This window comes from Vombatus ursinus, unplaced genomic scaffold (genome assembly GCF_900497805.2).
Source record: "Vombatus ursinus unplaced genomic scaffold, bare-nosed wombat genome assembly UNPS02006874.1, whole genome shotgun sequence".
NCBI lineage: Eukaryota > Metazoa > Chordata > Mammalia > Diprotodontia > Vombatidae > Vombatus > Vombatus ursinus.
Window position 1 is genome coordinate 7,300,829 of NW_020946652.1, and position 15,073 is coordinate 7,315,901.

Sequence of the window (15,073 nt, forward strand, 5' to 3'; positions counted from 1 at the left end):
TTTCCCCCCCCCCCCCCCCCCAGGAACTTTCCTCAGATATCTCTTTGATGCAGCCCCACCTCTGCTCAAAAACCCTCTGTGACTCCCGTGGCCGGTCCCCATCCACTGCCGGTCTCATTCATCTGCCTCTGTGACATCTCTGGGATCCTTCCCTCCCTCTCCGCGCACCCTCAAGGCCTTGCCCACTGCGGACCCATCCCCACTGCTACAAAAACCAGCTCAGGCCTGCCGAGGCTCACTCTGGCCCCAAGCTTCAGGGCTCCCTACTGTCTCCACGAGGAAATACAGACTCCTTGGAGCCCGGCACTGGAGGCCTCCGGAATGTGGCCCCGTCTGCCTCTGCAGCCTCGACTGCTCTGCGTCCCTGCCCGACTGCAGCCAGACTCGGCCTCTGGCTCTTTGCCCAGGCTGCCCCCAGCCTTCTCAGAATCTTTGTCCTTTGGCTGAGCGTTTCCTGCTTCGCGACATGCCTCCCCCTGCCCTACTGTGCCCACGTTCTCCCTCCTCTTTATCCTGTGGGGATTAGTCTGTAGGGCAGGATCTTCCATGAGGATGCAGGGACAGGGATCTATTTTTTACTTTGTGTCCCCGGCACCTGGGACGCCTGGCACATACAGGAGGAGGAGGTGCGGCAGGAGGGGCAGCTAACATTTATAAAGCACCTACTATGCACCAGACACTGTGTCAATCACTTTACAATTATGGTCTTATTTCACCCTGGGAGTTAGGCACTGTTATTGTCCCCATTTTACAGATGAGGAAACCGAGGCAAATGGAGGTTAAGGGACTTCCCCAGGGTCACACAGCTAGGAAGTGTCTGAGAACGGATTTGAACTCAGGTCTTCCTGACTCCGGGCCACCTGGCTGCCCACTACTTCAGTAGGTAATTGAGTGGACTTGCATCCTCTTGTCTTACACCGCCCCCCTACACAACATGGGCCCCAGCCAGCCTGCTCTCCTCCCTGCCTTCCAAACCCACTCTGCACTGAAATGTGCCCTTGCCCTGGCCCCTGCCAGAGAGGCTGCATGCCACAGAGAAGGGACAGCTGACCTTGAGGCCAGCAGGATCTGAGTTCAAATGCTGCCTCTTCCACACGCTGGCTGTGGCACCCTGAGTGTGGACCCATTTCTTATTCTGGGCCACTCTCTGAGACTGAGTGACCGTGAAGGGGCTGAGCCACCCTGAGGGGCAGCACGGCTCCTGGACTGATGCCGGTCTGGAGGCCTCTGTGAGCACTTCTCTGACCACTCCTCTACTCCCCTAACACTCCCACCTAGCTCCCTTTTATCTGTGGTCTTCCTTCCTTAGAATGTTAGCTCCTTCACTGGTGCGTTGTTGCTGGAGTTGTGAATTGGTCCAGTCCAATTTGGAGAGCAATTTGGAACCATTGTTTTCACGTGTAAACGATTCAGAGTCAGACCACATCTAATTCAGGTGCAGGCATTTACTGAGGATTGACACCCCTCAGAAGTCGGGCCAGCAGCTTCAGTGAAAGCAAGATGGATTTTCACAGGGTAAAGGTGCAATTACATAACAGAAATTATGAATATTTAAAAGGCAGAAGGGGTTTGTTAAGGAATTGGATAATGGGGAGGGGTCCCAACCTCAGTGGAACTGCACGTGTGATTACCCTCAATGCATATAGAAAAAAACCCGTGGGGGGATTGTGTATGTGCTAATGATATTATAATAAGCCTCTCCACGTCATAAGTTCACCTAAAGGACAGCTTTTGCTATTACTGCACAGGTGCCTACTTAGGGAAAATCCCTTCTGTTGTTTTGGGGACCACATCCTGCTCGGGCATCCTGGTGGCGCTGCTCTCTGATTGGCTGGCTGTTGTGGTCCTGTCTGAGACGAGATGGCTGTGGTTGTGGTTGAGTGCATGGACACACCTGTCTGGGGGCAGTGGCTAGCTAGAGGCAGTGGCTGGGATCCCATTACCTGCTGTTCTAGTGAGCATCGAGGCATGTGTAAGGAAGTTAGGATGCTGAGTTGGGGAGAGGGGCAGTGGGCCTGCTGTTCTGTGATTGAGTCTGGGGGCCTGTGGCGTGGTTAAAGCCAGACTGTGTGGTTAAATCAGGACACACTTGCTGTTCTAGTGAGCAGCGAGGTATGTATGAGGAAGTTAGGATGCTGAGTCGGGGAGGAAGGCAGTGGCTAGGTAGGGGCATTGTCTGTGTCGAATCTGGGGGCCTGCGGTGTGGACAGGCCTGTCGTTCAGTGGGGCCCATGAGGAAGTTAGAACGTTAGAGCTACGGGCAGCTCTATTAGGATTCCAAGGCCCCAGCCTGAAAGGTGCTTGCTCTTCACCCACACTTCTTGGAACCCATCCCTCCCTTCAAGGCTCACCATGGAAGGCCTCCGAGGAGCCTGGCCGTCTGCTTTCTCAAGCTCCCTCATAGTACTCACGAGGATCCGTGTTGCATCCCCAGCTCACTAGAACGAAGGCAGCTGGTGGCGAAATGGATATTTTGCTGGACTTGCCTGGAGCCAAGAAGACCTGAGTTTGAATCTGGCCGCAGCACGTCCTTTCACACCTGAGCAGGTGCAGACAATGGGGCCGCAGAGCAAGTCACACGTCCCAAGTGGGAATACACCTTTGGCTTCATTCAAGGCATCCCCTGGGATCGGGGCGCCCACTCACCAGTGGGCACAGACCCAACCACTGAGAAATGGAAAACAAGCAGCAGTTACCCCGCTGAACTCTGCCTGTTCCAACAAGGGCACAGTGACATGCCCACAGCCCCACAGACCCAGTGCTCTGGGGCGCCCAAACTGGGCACCACCGTGGCTCCTACCATAGCCAAGGGGGGACCTCCCATTCCAACTGGAGCTGATGTGAAGCCAATGACAGGGACGGCAAAAGGCTCTGGTTCTGGGAACGCTGGCAGCTCCCCAAATGGGGGAGGGGGGGAGACATGAAAACATCAGACTGTGGTTTGCCTGGGAGAGGTCTGAGTGTAGTGTCTGGCCTGACTTTGCTCCCAGGTGTCCTGGCAGAGATGAGAGGGATCCATGGGGTCCCTGGGATGCGTGAGGGACAGGCCCCAGGGCCACAAACCAGAGCTTCTTAAGACAGAGACAATCCTGTGCCAGCGGCTGGGATGGGATCCTGCTGAATGCCCTCCAGGGGCAGCAAAGCCGGACAGTTAACCAAGACTTCTCCCTTTAAACAGTCCTGCCCTTTGTCAACATGCCCCGAGTTGTCCCAGGCACCCAAACCAAAAATCCTCACCTACCTTGGCTCACCTCTGATCTGCTGACGAGGAGAATGGAAAGAAGGCTGGATTTGAGATCAGGGCTCTCCCATCTCTTGGTGTTTGCACACACCATGCCCAGCTCAGGGGCCACCTCTCCCAGGAAGCCCACCCTTGGTCCCCATAATTACTAATGACTCTTGTGACCCCATTTGGGGTTTTCTTGGCAGAGATCCTGGAGTGGTTTGTCATTTCCGTCTCAAGCTCATTTTACAGATGAGAAAACTGAGGCACACAGGGTGAAGTGGCTTGTCCAGAGTCACACCGCTAGTAAGTGTCTGACTCCAGATTTGAATTCAGGAAGACTCCAGGCCTGGCCCTCCGAGCACTGTGGGATGGATACAAGACTGGCTTCCTTAGTCATTTACCTAGCAAGGTTTTGTTCACATATCAGCTATGGGGCAGAAGTAGGAGACGCTGCTCAGGCGTCATGGCAGAGTGTTACAGCTGTGCTGTGCGGGGGAGATGTGGCTTCTGGAGCCAAGAGGAAGAGAGGGGCGTAGGAAGGGGAAGCGCTGGAAGCCAAGAGGAGACGGGAGGAAGGACAGGAGGGGAGGGCCGAGAAGGGCCCCAGAGCGGGGGTGTCGGCGGCGGGGGACCTAGAGGTGCAGAGGCCAGGGCTCTTGGCTCCGCTCTTCAGGAGCTCTGGCCTCAGCAGACCCGCAGTCCGCACGAGAGGCTGGGGCGGGGAGGGCGGCCTCACCCTCCCACTTTCCGGCTGAGGAGCTGCTGGACAGCAGAGCCCCCACCCCCGGTCATCTCTAGGCTCTGAGCTGGGAACCTCTTCTACCCACTTTCACCTTTCGGTCAAGGACTGTGAGGCCTCCCCAGAGAGTCTCTGTCCTCAAGGTGCTTACATTTCTCGGCTGAGACCCCAACGCGTGGGAGGAGGGGGCGGGGGACCAGCGAGGGCTGAGCAAAGGCAGAAACCCGAGGAAGCCTTTCAAAAGAAGAGAAGGGAGGGGAAGGCAGGCGCCTTCAGTCTTTCAGACTCTGGGGGCCCAGGACTGAGGAGGGAAGCAGAGGCAGGAGGATGGGGCAAGGGGAGGGTGGACAATGAAACCCCCATAGGCGGGGCCTTCAGCTTGGATCCAAGCTAGCAGGAGGCTGCGGCGGGAGGGCAAAGCCGTGGGCAGGGGCCGCGGGCCAGATGCCAGCATCCGCAGGAAAAGCAGCAGAGATCCTGGAGGGGGTGGGGTCTCTCCACTCCCCTCCCATCTGGAGCTGGCCGCCTCTGGCCAGGTCGGAGCCCGGGGGCGGCCTCCTGTTCTGCCCTCCTCGGGTCTACCTTCAGCTCATCTCCATTCCTCGGCCTCTCCTCGGCGCTCCTTGGCAGGAGGCGGCCCCGCGGGGCACACCTGGGCGCAGCCAGAGAGCCAGGGACGGAGGGGAGCGGACCGGAGGAGGAATGAGCTCACTTCCTAGGTGAGAAGAAAGGAGACAACCCCACCCCCTTCCCTGAATCGTCCCGCCCCCCTCATTCATCCTTTTATGGAACGCTGATCTCTAAGCGCTCTAAGCCAAGGCTGCGCTGACCGCGCGACTCAGCATGCATCCCGCAGGTAAAGCCCTCGTAGAGCCTGGAGGGGCAAGGAGGGGAGAAGGTAGGCGAAAAGAGGGAGGCGGCCTGGGCAGGCGAGCTGGCCTCCGGAGGAAGCGGCGGTCAGTCTCCCCGTCCTTCCGGTCGGGTCTGTCGCCTCCGCCTTGGCCCCCTGAGCCTCCCGGTACTCCAAGATGGTTAAGCCCCGCGGCGGGTGCGGGGGACCAGGCCTCTTTGGTATCTGCTAGGGATGCTGCAGAGCGGGAGGGCGTCCTCGGCCGCCTCGGCCGCCCTCCCTACCCTGCAAAGAGGGTGTCGCTGCTTCGCTCTGAGAGGAGGTTAAGGAGGGAGGAGCTCTTGTCCTACGCAATGGCCTTCCTCCGCCTGCGTCAGGGTCTCTGCTCCTCCAGAGTAGAGGAGCTTTCCATCCCCACCATCCCCTCCATACCCTCCCCTCTCCTGTGCCCGCGAAGGGGAGTCTGGCGCTCAGCCCGTGCGCTGCCCCTCTCTGTGGCCCGGGCCTCTGGGGCGCGGACACCGAGGCGACGGTCCTTGGATGCCGGGGGGGGGGGTTCCATTTCGAGGCCCAGGAAAGACCCTCAAAGGAGCTCCTCACCCCGGCCGGCGGCGCCCTTCGGGCACCTGGGAACTCGTGAGGGAAGGCTTCGTGGAGAGGCGGGAGTCACAGGTGGCCGGGGGAGAGAGGGGAGGAGGTAGGAGTCCCTGACGTGGACCTTGTCCGAAGTCTCTCCTCAGCTGACGGAGCAGAGGGTCAGGAGGCGCTCAGACAGGACCACAATACTCACCCGGTGACTGGGTGGGGTGGGCTGAGCCTCTGCCCTGTCGGCCAACCCGAGATCAGCGTTGAGCCAAGCCCCTGGGCGCGGCTGCTAGGCTCGCCTCTCAAGCGCTGCGGGCGTGGACCGGACCAATGGCCTGCGGGCTGGCCACCCAGCCGCCGGCCGCTCCCTTGCGGGAGAGACAGGCTCTGGCAGCCTGGCGGAGGAGTGCAAGCACAGGAGTCGTGGCTCATACGGGACTCCTAAGTTTCCTTGTGCCTGCCCGGCGCTGCGACCCCCACGTCACTTTCTCCTGAAGGGCTGGGAGAATGGTGAACATCGCAGAGCTGGTCACGGGGCTTCTTTTTGCAGACCGGTCGCCAGAGGTCTGCGGAGTCAGCTGGGATTGAGCCATCTCCTCCCTCAGCCAAACTGGGGATCTTCGGCAAAAGCAGGGCCCGACCATCCCCCTCCGCATTCTCTGCGTACTGTGGCTTCCCGCCCAACCTCCCCCCACCCCCACCGAGGTGCGCGCCGTGCTTTCTCTGCTGGGGGATTGGCGGGGGGGGGGGGGGGGGGGGGGGGAAGCGGCGGACAGCCTTCAGAAAATGTCTATCTGCTTTAAACAAAAATGAACCCTGCGGCATCTAAGGGCAGCCTGTCTTTAACGGTCCGGCCTTGAGACTGGGCTTCGGAGTCAGGGCAGGAAGGGACCTGATCATATGGTCCAACCACCTCAGAGGGAAGAAGTAAGAAGAAGGCCGGAAGGGCCGCAGGGGAGGACTCAAACTCAGGGTCTTCTTGAACTAGGCTGTGTTTACTTTCTCATCTTGTTGGTTGTTACTGATTCCAAGCTGTTTCCTGGCCCTCTGTGGCCAGGGGACGCCTCTCCTAGGGGCTAGCCTTCTGATGGCACGGTCTGACCATGTAACCCCCACACTACTCGGTACACTCCACTAGTTTCCTGTTACCTCCGGTATCAAATATAACATCCTCTTTGTCTTTTAAAGCCCTCTCTAACACAGACCCTTCCTGCTTTTCCAGGCTCCCTACTACCCATCCTGCCCCCCCCCCCATTATTCTATGATCCAGGGCTACTGGCCTCCTGCCTGTTCCTTGCCTGGGACACTCCCATCTCCCTACTCCAGGAATTTGCACTGGCCATCCCACATGCCTGGAATGCTGTCCCTCCTAGTTCTCCTGGCTTCCTTTAGGTCCCTTCTAAAACCCCACCTTCTACAATAAGCCTCTCCTGGTCCCCATCAACGCCAGGGCCTTCTCTCCTTCTTTCTCTTGGGGTTAATCTCCAATTTATCCTGGATAGATCGTGTCTGTACATAGACGTTTGCCTACTCCATTAGGCTGGGGGCTCCTCCAGGTCAGGGACCGCTTTTGTTTGTTTTCAATCTCCTCACCCCATCCCACCCATTCCAGTAAGTGCTTTGCACACTGGGGCACCTGGTGGATAGTGCAGTGGACAGATTGAGCAGCCTGGGATTAGGAAGACCTGAGTTCAAATCTGTCTTCACACACTTACTAGCTATGTGATCTGAGGCAAGTCACTTAAATAGCTCTCTGCCTCAGTTTCCCCATCTGTAAAGTGAGGCTAATTAATAGCACCTACTTCCCAAGGTTGTTGTGAGGATAAAATGAGATATTTATAAAGTGCCTTGCAAGCCTCAAAGCACTACATGAATGCTATTATTATTATTATTTTATTTTTATTTTAAAGAGCAGACTGTGCACAATGATATCTCAGGTTCCTTCTTGCCCTGAGTCTCTGACCCCAGACAGGATCTTGGAGAGCCCAGAGCAAGGAGAGCTGTTGGGTTTGTGCATGCCTTTGGATGGAGGCTGGCTTAGTCTTGCCTCCTCTAGGACACAAGGAGATCTCAGGGCCATGCGGCTTTTTTTTTTCCTTAGGGCAAAGGAAAGGAATGGGCATCAGCAGCCTCTTTCTGGTGGGAACCTGGACACCCTCTCTGGCAGAAATGAAGCTGGGATTCCAATTGTTTAATGGGAACAAACCCACTTTGGAGGGTGTGGCTGTCTCTGTAGTTATTCTCAAGTGGTCTTACCTCAGTTATCGACTGTACTTTGCACCCAGAGGCTAAGCCTGAAACAGATGGGTGCCCAGCATGCCAAGAGCCTTGCTCCCTGCCAGAACTAGATGAGAAAAGTACAGGACTGGGTGGAGCTTTCTGTCCAGGGTGATAACACGAAGACTTCCAGACCCTTCAGGGTCCTGACTAGGACCCCTCCTCCCCTTGCTTTCAGGGCTCCCAAGTTCTCCCCAAGTGCCCAGGATACCCAAGAACAATGGGAGAGTTCCAAGACCAAGAGTGAGGGTATGAAAGGAAGCCACCAGATTTCCCTGTACCTCAGCTCTCCTTGCCTGCCAAATTCTGGGCTTAGGAGATGACCCTGGTAATTTATGAAAGGGAAAGATCCTGGGGGCAGCTAGGTGGCACAGTGGATAGAGCACCAGACCTGGAGTCAAGAGGACCTGAGTTCAAATCCGGCCTCAGACACATGATACTTACTAGCTGAGTGACCCTGGGCAAGTCACTTAACCCCATTGCCTAGAAAAAAAAAAGAAAGAAAGAAAGTGAAAGATCCTGAGCGCAGATTGTCCTTCTACAAAACATTGTGAGAGGGGCCCAACCATTTTGGAAGCAACTGGCAATTATTCTTGATGAAAACATCCATACCCTTTTTGATCCAAAGATTCTGCAGTGAGGCATGTGTATGCCAAGGAAGTCAGTGATAAAAAGAAAACCCTATAGGTCCCCAAATACTTAGGGCTGCTCTACCTTTTGGTAGTGACTTAGAATTGGGAAGAAAAGAGCTGCCCACTTATGGGGGAATGGCTAACCAAGTTGTAGCATGGGAATGTGATGGAATATTTACTGTGCCCTAAGAAATGAGAAATATGGGAAATACAGAGAAACCTGGGAAGATCTACATGAACTGATGCAGAGTGAAGCAAGGAGGACCTAGGAAACAGGATCTTCAACACGAGCACAAGCCAAGTCAAGAGACATTTATTAAGCACCTACTATATGCCAGGCTGTGTGCTAAGTGCTGGGAATATAGAAAAAGGCAAACCAAACAGAAAACTCTTCAACAGTGAAAAGCACCACCACGACACTGACCAAAATGGTCCCAAAGGAGAGTCAAGAAAACATTTCACCATCCCCTCCCCACAGAGGCGGGGGCCTGTGAGTGTGGAGCACCACCTGTGCTGTTAGACATGGCGGATGGCTTGGCTCCTCTCTTTTGGATTCTTGCTCCCAGAATCACAGAAGAATCCAAGAAGGCTCCTTGGGGGAGGGGGAGGGGGAGGGGGCTTTGGAAATGAGGGTGACAGAAAAACCAATGCGTCAGCACCAGTGAGAGTCAGAAGACAACCAGTGATGAGATCCAGGTGGCCCATGGGAGAAGCACGAAGTTAGAGGAATCTGAAGGAAGGTGGGCTGGCTCCTCCTCTTCTGAGATGCTGCCACACCCCGGAAGGAAGCCCCCAGGCAGCTGCTGTGCATCTTGGAAAAGACCAGGCATGGGCTTCCCTCCCAGCGAGGGATGGTGCACAAGCAGCTGAGGTGGTTTTGTTGGCCATGAGATTCAAGGCCCCACCACCTCCCCCGATGGCTGGTTGAGCCTTCTTCCCTCCCATCTAACCCTGTAATCATCTTGCATGGGTTTGCATGTTGCCTCCCCCATTAGAATGGGAGCTCCCTGAAGCCAGGGCTGGGTTTGCTCTTCTTTGTATCCACAGTGCTTAGCGCTGTGCCTGGCACACAGTAAGCGCCTAATAAATGTTGATTTGTTGACTGACTGAGTGACTGATTTTGCCTACTCATCATTCTTTGTTTCCAAGCCTGTTGGGAAATGATTTTGATGGCCCAGCTGGAAACTGACCTGGCCTAATGCCCCAAGGGCTCATGGGATCCCACAGCTTGTGCCAACGCCATCCCTTCTCTGTTCCAGAGCTAACAGAAGAAGTTTAAGGCTTAGCTTCCCGTGAACTTCTCAGAACAATGCTGGCTGCCCAGGTCTCCAGGTCTCTGGTGAGGATTGCCAGGAACCCCCTTGGTTTCCAAAATGTTCAGAACATCAGAAGGTAAGAAAGTGGGGAGGAGGACAAGTCTGTTGAGGTTTACCAGAAAGATAACTGGGGTGGGTGAGCAGGGTTTTGCCCCAGGACGAACAGTTCAGTCATTGTTTATGCCTCTGGCACAGAGGCCCCTGTAGTGCCTGGCCAGGCCCAAGGGTCACTGGTGAATGGCCTGACTGGGCCGCCATCCAGGGGCATGCTGGAGGTGTGGAAATATCCCGGAGCTGTTCCATCCAAGGACGTAGCAATATGGAGGCCTGGAGAGATTTCTGGGACCTCAGATATCGAGACATGAAAGTGGAGGATCCGGGGACCGGGGATGACTCCGGTACTGTGTGGCACATCTCCACCTCTCCCTTCTCTGAACCTCAATTTCCCCTTATAATTTATATAGCACACCAACCCTGCGAGGGAGATGCTATTATTATCCTATTTAACAGTTGAGGAAACTGAGGCAGGCAGAGGTTAAGAGTCTTGCCTAAGGTCAAACAACTAGTAAGCTAAGGTCACAAAGACAGTAAAGGGCTGTCTGAGGCTGGATTTGAATTCAGATCTTTCCAAGAATGAGGAAGGTGACCATTCTCCATCCTCCGTCCTAACCCTAACCCCACGTGGAGCGTTGTGCTCAGTCCAGGGAAGGACAACCTGGAGAGCGTCCAGCAGAGGTGGGGGAGGACCTGGGTCCTCCTGGGGCTGCTTGAGGGACCTGGAGCCACTTAGGTCAGGGGAGAGAAGACCCCAGCTTTTGGGGTCATAACATCTGATCCACCTGCAGGTCAGCTCCAGGCCCTTGGAGGGTCATTGGCCAGGGCGGGCTTGGTCGGCAAGACCTGCCTGGAGCGCCCTCCAGGACGGCCTGCCCAGGGCCCTCAGCTTTGGGTCCGCTCTCTGTTGCCAACTGCCTGCCCTCTTGGCTCTGGCTTCCACAGCTTCAGGCCACGTGTAGGTTATGTGGGGCTAAGGGAGAGGCCTGAGCCAGGTTCCCACTAAGCTGTCCAAGCATCCCAAGTGTCCCTGCCCTCTCCCCCTTCACTGCTACATCCTTCCTTGCAGGCCTGGCCAAGAGCTCTCCAGTCCACACTCCATCCTGGCTGGCCCAAAGGCCTATGGAACCCAAAAACGAGAGGTGCACAGAGCCCCCAGCCACGTGTTTCTGAGATGGGGCCCACCAATGCCAGGCCTTCGGTCAGGGTGGGGGGGATTCTCAGCCTTGGTGATGAGACTGATGTCAGAGCCTTGACGTAGGTCGTGATGTCCCAAGGTTCCTCTGGGGAAGGGGGCTGTTGAGGAGGCAGAACCACTTCCTAGACCCTAATGATGAGCCTGTGACTTCCTCCCGAAACCAGGGGCTGAGGAGAGAGCGGGGCTAGCAGGAGAACCCCGTCCATATAAGCTGCCATCTTGTCACTGGCTCCTCTCAGGCCCGATAAGCATGTATTTTTAAGTAGCCGCTGTGTCCCTGGCAAAGCTGGTCAGTGCTGGAGTCAGCGCTCTGCGGATGATGTCCAGCCCTCCCAGCCTCTGGTCTCCTCTGGGCTGGAGGCCCAGACTCATTCTCTTTTCTCTTGGAGACCTGAGCCCCCATTGGTGCTGGTCACTCTTAGTTTCCTGCAGAGTTGGCTGCGTCCCTGGGGTTCCTTTCCCTCGCCCTCTCTGCCCTTTGGGATGCCAGGGTTCCAGAGCAGGTTCATTAACAGGCCTCCCCCGAGTCACATGCTTACTCCTCCTTCAGCTCAGAAATAAGGCCGTGTTAGTCACTGGCTGTGACTCGGGCTTTGGCCTCTCCGTTGCCAAGCAGCTGCACTCCCATGGTTTCCAGGTGTTTGCTGGTTGCCTTCTCAAGGTAGGGAAGGGCCACCTGATGGGTCCTGGGGGGCGTGCACTCTGCACCTTTCCTGGCCCTGATCTCCCGGGCTGGCTGGGCCACCGGCCAAACAGCTAGTCAGGAAGGGGAGCCAGAGGGCCCCCGAGATCCCAGCTCCTTTGACGCTGCTGGCGAAGCCCACCCTAGGCACACAGGTGCTCACTCTGAGTCTCTGCTGTCATGGCCCCACTTTGGTCCGCCATTGTGGTCCTGGCATCCTCTGAGCTGGAAGGGCCTTCAGGGGGCCAAATCCCCTATTTTACCAATGAGGAAACTGAGGAAAAGGCCTAGCCTGCAGCCAGTATTCAGACTTGGGTTCTGTAACCCCAAATCCCGTGGTCTTCCCACAGACATTTGCAAATTCACGGAAGCCCACGTTCTTGTAGCCCCAGCTCACACAGACACGTGCCCTCACCCCGCTCCATGTGTACACCCTAGCAGAGGTCTGGGGCACCAAAAGATTTCACCAGAGGAGGTGGGAGCTTGTGGACTGGGCTATGTGAAGGGAAGGACCACTCCCATCTCGTGCCAGGAGACTCAGCCTGAAGCTGATTGACTTCGGCCCCACTCCTACGGGCCAAAGCCCCTGCTAGGGTTCTGTTTCTCCCCTCCTTGACCCTGGCAGTGGGCTTCTTCCCTCCTCACTCTTCTTCCTCCTCTGTCTTTCCTTTGGGGTCTCTGCTCTGGCTGCCATGGCTGAGGTCCCAGGCAGGCAGTGCCCGGCCAGTGTCCATGCCCCTGGAAGGAGGTCTTTTCTGTCATCTTCTCTCTCATCTCCTGGCCCTTTCCTGACCTGCCCCCTTCTAGCTCTGGGTGGCTCTGGGACAGGAACGCTCCTCCTGGTCCTACGCCCTGAAGTCCCTGAGTTCTTGGTGCTCCCCCATCCCCAAAGCCTGGGCTCTTTGCCTGAATGTTCCTGGGGGAATCACAGAATGCCAAAAGCAGAGGGGCCAGTGAAGGTCTGCATTCCACACCTCCCCTCCTCTTGTGCCCTGCCTTGTTCTCCTGCCCGTCTTCTGAGCCCAGGACATGATCTGGGGTCTCCAGAAGACCTCTTCCCTCACACCTCTCCTCCTCATCTGCCATGTGGGCCCTGGGACCAGCAGCTGCTTCCCCTGCCCTCTGGACAGAATCAGAACAATTGCCTTTAAAGCTACCAAAGGAATTGGCTTCCACGTAACACTGATGCTCCAGCTTTTCAAGGTCTCTCCAGATCCCCTCCCTGCTGTGTTTGCTCTCCCAGCTCCATGTTGTCTGAAAATCTGCCAAGCACACCAACTCTGCCTCCATGTCTGCCTGGGATCAAACTTACACAGAATGGGGTCAAGCACAGAGCCCTGGGGCCCTCCCCTGGAGACCTCCCCACCAACCGGCCAGATACACTCATGATGACCGCGCTATTTCCCCCACGTCTCTCTGTGTTTTCCACAATCATGGGAAGGGAGACTTTGAAAGATGCTTTGCTGATCTCTAAGGACCATCTTTCTTTCCTCCCATCTCAAGTGAGTCTGGCCTGACTTCCTGAGGAGCCTGGCTGGTTCCTGGGATCATTGTGGGGTCACAAACCAGCCCCATCGTGAGCATCGGTCAAGGGCACACGTTGGTGCTTTGGACCCTCTCCTCTTTTCAAAGAAATCAGGACAACCTTGGCCCTTCTCCAGGCCCCTGGCGCCTCCTGGCTTCTCTAGGTCTTTGGGTCGGCAGGCCCATCTTCTCTGAATCCTGCAGGACAGGGACAGCCAGCCTGGTGGCCAGGGGCTGACTCACCGTCTCCCAGCATCGACTGGGTTTACATTCAGGATAAGCCGTTTCAGCCTGTCCTTTCCAGGGCAGGTTGTTCTTGGAAGGGAACACAGAACCAAGGAAGAGCTGAGGGTCCTGCTGTCTCGCCGTCACCCTTTGGAGCTGGAAGGGGCCCAGAGGCTACTCAGCTCAAACCCCACATTTTACAAATAAAGAAACTGAGGCATTCTTGGGAACCAGTCTTTGGCGTCCCCCTCCCTGGGGGGAGGGCGTCCTGGAAGAGGCTGGGCCATTGTGGTGGAAATTCCAGGGGTCCCCGAGCTCTCTCCCAGCTCCCGAGGGTGCCGAGGACTGGACTGGAACTGGGGAATCGTCCTGTGGGAAGCCTTCTCCTTCGGAGCCCCAGGATGTTTCTGGGAGTCCCTGCTGGAGACACCTTCCGGCCTGCCCACTGTGCTTCTCAGCCAGGTTTTTGCTGGACCTGAGGGCAGTGTTAACCCAGGGATTCTGGTGTGTGCGCCTAGGATAAGCGAGATGCAGGGGCCGAAGAGCTGGATGCCATGAATAGTAGCCGGATGAAAACCGTCCAGATGGATGTCTGCAAATGCGCTGAGGTCAACAGGGCCGTAGAGCTCATCCAGGAGGACCTGAGGAACTCCGAGAAAGGTAGGCCGCGTGTCCCAACGATCTCCTGAGGGGGCAGACTGTGAATAAGGCAGGCCCCAGCCCCTTCGGCCCCGCAGCGATGGAGCCCAAGAGGGGCCGTCAGGGAGATGACGGTGGGCTGGGGAGAGGGCAGCCACTGACCCAGAAGGCCAACTGCCGCCTCCTTCCCCTCCCAAGAACTACTTGTACTTAGGACTTTTTTTGAATACCTGAACTGGTTCCAATTCACCCCACCTCTGCCAACGAATCCTCCCTGTAACCCAGAATAATAACTTCGCCTTTCCTGATCTGTGGGTGTCGACAAGCTCCAGCACCCAGCACAATGCTCGGCATGCAGTAGGTGCCAAATAAATGCGTGTTGGATTGAATGGGATTGGTGCGAGAAAGAGGCTCGTGGGAAGGGGAGTGGGTAATTTATCAGTGCCATTTAAAAAGTGTTTTTACTAAAAAGAATGTGCCAGAATATGGATGCACAGGAAGTTCTTGATAATACTTGCTGACTAGCTGACAAAACTTCATGAAAAATTGCAGAATAAAATCTGTGCATTGGGGAGAAATTTGAGCACAGGACTTGAATGCTCAGAAGACATTGTGCTGTCACGTCTGAGAAAATGGCCCCTGTGTTTGTAGATGTAAGCTTGGTTTCTAATTGTAAAAAGAAAGAAATGCAAAACTGAAAAAGCTTGAAAACCCCAGAGGATGAGAGAAGTGGGGCATGGTAGCTGCTTTCCCAAAGGTTAGGCCATGCCCAAAGGGTGTCTGGTGCTCACCTCTCCGTCTTACTCCAATGCAGAAGCGCTCTGGCTCTCAAAGGCTCGCAGGGGTACTAAGTCCTGGCTGGTCCCGGCAGGCTGGAGGGACCTGGAGGCAGAGTGAGGATCAGCCCAAGTGCAAGGCAAACTCTCGCCTTGTAAGTCATGGGGCTACCGTGACTTACAGAGACTGATGCCCTGTGCTGTGAAGAAGACTCCCAGAGAAGAAAGAATAGGTGACCCAGAGTTCATGCTTGGGATGGTCCAAGGAGAAAGACAGCAATCTCTCTCCTTCTCCTCTCTCCTTTCTCTCTCTCTCTCCTCCTCTCTCTCTCTCTCTCTCTCTCTCTCTC

The 15,073-nt window shown here is 55.9% G+C and overlaps 1 protein-coding gene across 1 annotated transcript in view; it reads left to right on the forward strand.

Annotated features, from left to right (window-relative positions):
- The first annotated feature begins 4,722 nt into the window (after positions 1–4,722).
- The window catches only part of LOC114033260 (D-beta-hydroxybutyrate dehydrogenase, mitochondrial-like), an 18,664-nt gene continuing 8,313 nt past the window's right edge, over positions 4,723–15,073 (forward strand). The window contains 5 exon segments of the mRNA XM_027848706.1: positions 4,723–4,821; positions 9,569–9,701; positions 10,749–10,821; positions 11,428–11,538; positions 13,827–13,968. Of these exon segments, the coding sequence (XP_027704507.1) occupies positions 9,619–9,701; positions 10,749–10,821; positions 11,428–11,538; positions 13,827–13,968 (409 nt within the window). The 5' untranslated portion in view covers positions 4,723–4,821; positions 9,569–9,618.